This window comes from Ahaetulla prasina, chromosome 1, assembly GCF_028640845.1.
Source record: "Ahaetulla prasina isolate Xishuangbanna chromosome 1, ASM2864084v1, whole genome shotgun sequence".
Classification (NCBI taxonomy): Eukaryota; Metazoa; Chordata; class Lepidosauria; order Squamata; family Colubridae; genus Ahaetulla; species Ahaetulla prasina.
This window is the reverse complement of record NC_080539.1, coordinates 242,811,479-242,819,533: the sequence shown is the minus strand read 5'-3', so window position 1 is coordinate 242,819,533 and position 8,055 is coordinate 242,811,479. Positions and strand designations below refer to the sequence as shown.

Sequence of the window (8,055 nt, the reverse complement as noted above, 5' to 3'; positions counted from 1 at the left end):
GCTGATGATGTTATCCAGTTTGGATAATGAAACATCTGCAAGAAAATAACCAAGGACCCCTCAAAACTAAATTAGCTCAGATCTCAACCATATACACATCCCAGCTGCTTCAGTTCTGTTATCTTTGGTCAAGTGGGAGGAGATTTCTGGGCAACAAGTGCAGGAGTTCCATATATGCTGGGGGTAATAGCACGAAAAGGAATTTAAGTTCGATGTAAAAGAGAGAATTTATGTGCCTTTGTGTTTTGAGGCATGGCAGAAGATCATTGCAACCAGATGTGGCAATTGCCTCTTGCTTTGATGGCTTTCAAATAGAATTGGATAAATTCAGGAAGGACATGATAGCTAAAAAGAGAACTCAACACTTCAAAATGTGGCGAATGTTAAAAGAACAGCTTTTTCCATTATGCCATGTTTAGGAACACCTCAAAGAAATGAGATTGATGAAAGAGTAAACTAGGGTGCACAGGTAGTCTGATCCAGCAAATCAGCTCCCAACAGGATAGGAATATCCAAGCCTATGTAAGAGATGGAAAGAAAAGTCTCAAGGCATTCCTAATATTTAATATACTTTTTCTATGTGTGTAATTGGACATGGGAATGTACTTGCCTGCAAATAGCCCATTCTGTTTTTAGGATCAGTAAATAATAGTTACATCACAAGCAATAGGTGTTAAAATGAACAATATAGAATTAAGCAAGGAAAAAAAACTTTCTTAATTCGAGCTGTGTGATCAGTTTAGACACTGGAAAATTTGGCTTTCAAATACAAGAGCAAGTGTTATTAATATGAAATTTTCCTTCTACAAGTAGTCTGACGCTAAAGAGGATGGGATGTTAAAGGCTCACTCATCTGCTTAACTTCAGCGCCATCTGTTGTGACTTCAGAGAAAATGCCTGTAAATTGTTGAACAAAAAAAAAAAAAGAGGTAAAAGTAGAGGATGAAAAATTAATTTTAACTTTCCATCGTGAAAATAAATGACCAGAAAAGGAAAAAAAATGTATTCTTAAAAAAGATTAAAGCTGTTACCTTATTACATTGATCGTGCTGGGGTTTTTAACAGTATTCTGAACCATAATCATTTTACAGCAAAAGAACCTTTTTCACAACCATGGCAATGAAATAATGATTTTATCATTTGGACTATTATGACCTGCAAAAGTAAAGATTTATGAACAAGCCCGTTTTTTAAAAGTGCCAATTTTAGTGACATGACCTTTCCTGCTTATTCTTCTACTCTGCCCATAGGTCCCGGTAAAACTGTGGATCTGTGAAACCTATCTAACCAATATTTTCCTTCTCTCTCGGTAAAGACATGTATTTAAAGAAAGCCACTATAGTCAGTCTGTCATACAACGACTGCTTTTCTTTAACTTAGCCCAGCATATTTCTGCAATAGTAATTAGGTAACTGAAAAAAAATGGAGACTGGGTTTGTGTTAACCATTGACTCTGAACAAACATTGCGCAATCTATGTCATAAACCAGCTATAGAACACAATGGCACAAAGCCAGAACAAAACCAACCATGTTATGATTTTGTATGATGAGTGAATCCAGCTATTACTCTAGTAGGCCCAGTTCTTTATACTGGACTGCCAGGTTCAACATGTGTTCTATTTTCTTCCATCTAACTAGAACTTTGCTCTTTTTGACTCTGCTCACTCATTTAATCTATAGGTAGGATTCTCCATGTTATATTTAACTAGAAGCAAGATCTTCCTTGTCCAACATCAACAATTTATTACACTTTTTGGAAAGTCTTTTGGGAGTCTTGGAGGTTATAAATCAATTCCAAGCTCTCATTTAGACAATGTATCAGCTCTAACATTTCGATTTCCTGTACAGTGTTGGATTCCTCTACTTTTGGAAAGAGAATGTTTCATAGATGTACCATAACAATAAATGTTTAACCAGATTATGCTAAATACATGTTCGTAAATATAGGCCTCAGCATACACCCCTACATTTCTAGTCAGAACTCCTAAGTAGAAGAGATCCAACGTGATGTAGTGGTTAAGGCAACAAGGTAGAAAACAGGAAGCCATAAATTTAGTTCTGTTGTGGTCCCAAAGCCATCTTTATAATCTTGGGCCTGTCACACTCTCTCAACCCTAGGAAGAAGGCAACGGCAAACTACTCCCAAAATCTTGCTAAGAAATCTGCAAGGTCTTGTCCAGGCAGTTCTCAGAAGTCAACAGTGACTTGAAGGTACAAAAAAAGAAAATCACTAAAACCCAGAAGATAGATCTACCTTCAAATGATTTTGCCATTTTGCAGTTGGGAGTTCCCTCCAGCTGCAAAACTGTCCCAATGGTTTGCCACTGACATTTGAAGCTATGCTAAATGTGAAATAATCCAGAATACAGTAGGATTTGCTTGGTAAATATGTGAAATACAAAATGCATTGTACAATTATAGGCAAAGGAAAACATTAGGTCTTTCTATTTCACCATTATAATAAATGGTGCTTTCTATTAAGATCAAGATAAGCATTTATTTAATGTAAATTATAATATAAATAATTATGCCCTATATTTTGATTGTTAAACCAGCAATAGTGAAAACATACTCCTGTCTGCATCTACAAGATATTTCTACATACAATTAAATTAAAATTTTAAAATCTAATTTTCATAGAAAGTTAAACACATTTTTATCTTTTCTGTATAATCATTTATTTCAGATAAAATGTAATTGGAGAACAATTTTTGACATTTAATGTTAAGCTAAACAATATTAATTGTGGCAAATATCACATGCTAAAATGAACAATTATACAAATGCATAAAATGCATACTGTAAAGCTGGAAACAAGGAATATTGTTCTGAAAGATGCTTATAAAAAGTTCTTTCATATCTGATAGAAATTATATTTTGAAATATGATGAATTCTTCTCTTAAATAAGACCACCCTGTATGATTACGTACAAAACAAACAATGAACTTTTTAAACATTCCTTCAATGTCTATACAGACATCAAACTTCTTGTAGTATTTCATTATAATTTATTATAGTGTCATTTGCAAACCAAAACAAAAAAGACCTAATGAAGAAGATTAGCTAAAGAACATTGGTAAATTAATACTTTATTAATGAAATAGTGAATCAAAGATCCATAGCCAAATACAAAATAATTTATGCATCCTGTGAACATTCATAATCTTATTTCTATTTATTTCTATTGAACACAGCCAGTTGTACACGCCCATGTGTGGCATACCATGAGAAGAGAAAATAAGGAATAATATCACCAAAATAATTCTCTTACAGCTGACAGCAACCATATTTACAGCAAGACAGTTTGACAGTAATTTCAACTTATATTAGGTCTCTTTGAATTAGGGCTACTTGTAGTGTGATAAGTACTGTAGTGCCAGAAGTCAGCATCTGCATTAATGTTAACAAATACTCATTCTGAGATCAAAATAGCTGATGTTGCTGTTATCTCATAATTTTAATAGCTGAGGTTTCAACCCTCAGAGGTAAAACCATGTATGAGCAAGTCCTACATTTATTATCTGCTTTGTTTGGCGAGTCTGTTTTGCATTGAAATGTCGAGTATCACCTACTGGCAGATAAAAGATACTCAGTGGGGCTGGCACAGCAGCTGCTGCAACCTGTTTGGCTTTCTAACAAATAATTATTATTACAGAAAGGCACATAATTCAGCAGCATTGTAGACTGAGATATTTTATCACACTTTTCCCATGCAGCAATAAGGAAATTGCCATCCTCCAACAATTTTCAAATCAGAATTACAGGTGCTGCTGATAACCGGTGTTGAGCTGGGAAGCAGCAAAAACATGCCTTGATTTTCAGATACTGAGTTGAATTCTGTTACTGATGTAGTTAGAAATAATCTCGTAAAATGAGCATATGTGAATATAAAACTTAGCTGTGCCGAAATGGCATTCAGCTGCCACTCAAGTAGGTTTCTAAAAGAAGTTAGTTGGCAGAGTGGCACAGAATATCAAGGGGCATTCTGATTGGATTTTCTTTAGAATCGAGAAATACTATTTATTTATTTAACGTATTTCCATATGGCAGTCAAAAAAGACACCCAGCAGCTTACATGGAAAGAAAGGAATTTGAAACATCCGTGGTAAAAAAATAAACTGCTATTAAAACAATTTAGAGGCAGGAACTGTTCAATATATGATTATTATTTTTTTTAAAAAAGTTAAGATGGCAACATTTACATCAGAGGACAGCTGAAAATACTTCAGTTTCCAAGAGCTTCTCAAAGAGGCAGTCAGACTGATCTCCATGGGGAGGCTGATCCATAACATCCACTATGAGATATATGTGCTGACTAAATGTATATCTTGTATGTTTTTACAAAGCAACATGTTCCCAAATGATCAGTAGGATTTATTGCCAAATAAATATGCATAGAAGTATAACCCAATTTACCAGATCAACTGAAAAATTGGAGTTACATGACACAATAAGTTATAATGTGCTTTACTTAAGTTTCACTTAGTATATCATATATATCATGTGGCATTTATGATTCCAGTGCTATGAGTGATAAATTCTAGTGTGTGTCCCAGGGTAGTAGAGTTTTTAATGTGTCCAACAGGCCACGAGGATAGTGCCTCTGTTTTGGGTGGCCCACTCTCCTAGGGGGAAGCTAGGGCTTGAGCTCCACTTATTAGTGAGGAATACACTTAGCTTCTTATGAATAAAGCCCCTCAGATTTGGAATCAGGCCTTAGTGCATGACCTGTGGAGTTGACTGAAGTGCATTTTAGTTCCATTATCTGGACTGAATTAAATGCTATTAGTCTTGAGAAAATAGATAGGGTTCTTGGGCTATATGTTCAGTTGCCTCAGTGTTAGATCCATGTCCTTTCTGGCTACAGAGATTGCCCAGGAGCCAATCTGTGATTGGGTCTGGACAATGGTGAATGCATTATTGAAACATGTCTTAAGGAGGCAGTGGTCTGCTCATTCTTAAGAGGCCATCCCAAAACCCAACTGTTTTGGACATCTTCTGCCCTGCCTTTAGCTTTTTGTAGAGAAGGTTGTTGAGAATAATTGTTCTGTAGCTTTAGAAGGTGCTGGATGAAACAGATTATACAGACCCCTACAGTAGGGTTTAAGGCCAGGCTATGAGTCTGAAATGGCATCAGTTGAACCTGTGGATAATCTTTGGAGGGAGTAGGATGAGAGTAGTTTGTTCTTCCTTGATCTTTTTCAATATCCTTGCCTATGATTAGGAGTTGGGGGCACAATGCTATGCTAGTTCTTCTTCTTCTGGGGTTGGTTCCAGTAGGTATTAATTATGGGAGAGGCCTGCCCTATATTGGGACTCAGGGACTGACTTTCTCCCTACTTCTACATGAAATTGCCAGGTAAGATCATTCAGTTACTTGGATTGTGGTGTCATCAATGTAATGATGATAATCAGCTATATATCTCCATCTCTGGCCAGTCAAATGATTGGATGGAGATTCTGCCCCAGTGCCTAAAGGCTGTGGAGTTTCAATGGGAATGATCAGGGTTCAGCTCAATACTAGCTTTGAATGAAAGGACTCCCTGAATCTGGTGATTTTCCATCCATAGTTCTGGATGGTATTGCAGTATTCCAGACAGTAATAATAGCACTTATATACCACTTCACAGTGCTTTACAGCCCTCTCTAAGAAGTTTACACAGTCAGCATATTGCCCCCTGACAATCTGGGTCCTCATTTCACCAACCTCGGAAGGATGGAAGGCTGAGTCAACCCTGAGCTGGTGAGAACTGAACTGCCAAATTTCAGGCAGCCTGCAGTCAGCAGAAGTAGCCTGCAGTACTGCATTTTAACCATTGCGCCACCATTGCCAGTACCAGTGGACAACGAGGTCCTCTTTGACCAAAGAGTAAGTAGCAGTTGGGACTTGTGTGTGTGTGTTTGAAAAAGTTTGCATAGGGCACAGATTCTTCCCCTTCCTAGATCAGGAGGAACTGCACAATCATTTATGCTTTGGTTACCTCCTGACCTCCTGAGTGGATACTGCAATATGTTCTACAAGAAACAGCCCTTGAAGAACATCTAGAAACTTCAGTTGATCAAGAATGAAGCAATGTGGGCTATTGTGGGTATGCCTTGCTATACTCGTATTACACTTTTGTTATGCTAGCTGCACTGATTTTCAATTGCTTATGGGTTTTGCCATTTGGTAATTCACTCTGCTATATATAATGGAAACGCAGATCTCTCCATTAATCAAATTCAGTCGGATGACAGCACCCTAGCTGGCTCACCTCAAAAAGCTAATTTGGGATAGATTTGGTCAATACAGGTAGTCCTCAATTTACGAGCACAATTGAACCCAAAATTTCTATTGTTAAATGAGACATTTGTTAAGTGAGTTTTGCACCATTTTACGACTTTACTCACCACAGTTGTTAAGTGAATCACTGTAAGTGTTGTTAGTAACACAGTTAAGTGAATCTGGCTTCCTTATTGTCTTTGCTTGTCAAGAGTTCGCAAAAGGAAATCACATGACCCTGGGACCCTGCAGCGGTCATAAATATGAATCAGTGGCCAAATGTCTGAATTTTGAATTTTGATCACGTGACCCTGGGGATGCTACAATGGTAGCATGCTACAATGGTCTTAAATAGAATAGAATAGAATTTTTTATTGGCCAAGTGTGATTGGACACAAAAGGAATTTGTCTTGGTGCATATGCTCTCAGTGTACATAAAAGAAAAGATACGTTCATCAAGGTACAACATTTACAACACAATTGATGATCAATATATCAATATAAATCATAAGGATTGCCAGCAACAAGTTATAGTCATACAGTCATAAGTGGAAAGAGATTGGTGATGGGAACTATGAAACGATTAATAGTAGTGCAGATTCAGTAAATAGTCTGACAGTGTTGAGGGAATTATTTGTTTAGCAGAGTGATGGCCTTCGGGAAAAAACTGTTCTTGTGTCTAGTTGTTCTGGTGTGCAGTGCTCTATAGCGTCGTTTTGAGGGTAGGAGTTGAAACAGTTTATGTCCAGGATGCGAGGGATCTGCAAATATTTTCACGGCCCTCTTCTTGATTCGTGCAGTATACAGGTCCTCAATGGAAGGCAGGTTGGTAGCAGTTATTTTTTCTGCAGTTCTAATTATCCTCTGAAGTCTGTGTTTTTCTTGTTGGGTTGCAGAACCGAACCAGACAGTTATAGAGGTGCAAATGACAGACTCAATAATTCCTCTATAGAACTGAATCAGCAGCTCCTTGGGCAGTTTGAGCTTACTGAGTTGGCGCAGAAAGAACATTCTTTGTTGTCCTTTTTTAATGATGTTTTTGATGTTAGCTGTCCATTTTAGATCTTGCGATATGATAGAATCAGAAACAGCGATATGATAGAATAAGAAACAGAAGGAATCAGACGGGTATAAGGGCCAGACATTCCTTTACCAAAATCTGATTTCGGCCTTGGCGCATTCCTGCAATCATCAACATCATCCCCACCTCGCCAGCCAACCTCCTGCGCTCCAAAGAGCAACTTGAGCGCCTCCCGTTTTCGCCTCCCCCTTTCTTTTTAAACAGAGTGGTACGGTCCGCGCTAAATCTGCGCGCTTGGGTGCGGAGTGCGGTCCAAACCAAGGGGAGAAGAGGGGAGAGTAGGATTATGCGGAAGAAGAAGAAGGAGCGCCACCCAAGCTTTCCCCACTTAAGTGGGCGAGTCTTTAGTCCGGCGTGAGCGGATGTGACAGAAGGGAAGGAAGCGGTGCAGCAGCAGCTGGAGAGAAGGCGCGGATATGGGTACTCTTAAGGGGCAGGAACATCAGCCTGCCCAGGAGGTAAAGGAAAGTCGTGTGGTTGTTGGGTTCCTTTTTTTTTAATGCGAGCAAATCTTGCATGCATTGGTTTCTTTCCTGAATGTCACTCGGGAGTGGAGAATCCACGTCTGGTGGAAGAGAAGGAGGAGGAAAAACGATTCGAGAATTTCTTTCAAAAGGAAGGAAAAAAACAGTTTCTTTCGAAGCTTCTTTTTTTAAATGACCGTTTCTTCACGGCCTTGTGGACAGTTCTGTACAGCTGAGGACACTGGT

The 8,055-nt window shown here is 38.2% G+C and overlaps 1 protein-coding gene across 4 annotated transcripts in view; it reads left to right on the top strand.

The window, feature by feature from the left end:
- The first annotated feature begins 7,646 nt into the window (after nucleotides 1-7,646).
- Nucleotides 7,647-8,055, top strand: part of CCDC93 (coiled-coil domain containing 93) — a 52,515-nt gene continuing 52,106 nt past the window's right edge. For all 4 annotated transcript variants that reach the window (XM_058194460.1, XM_058194451.1, XM_058194443.1 and 1 more), the window contains exon 1: nucleotides 7,647-7,803. In XM_058194460.1, the coding sequence (XP_058050443.1) occupies nucleotides 7,762-7,803 (42 nt within the window). In that variant the 5' untranslated portion in view covers nucleotides 7,647-7,761. The remainder of the gene's footprint in view (nucleotides 7,804-8,055) is intronic.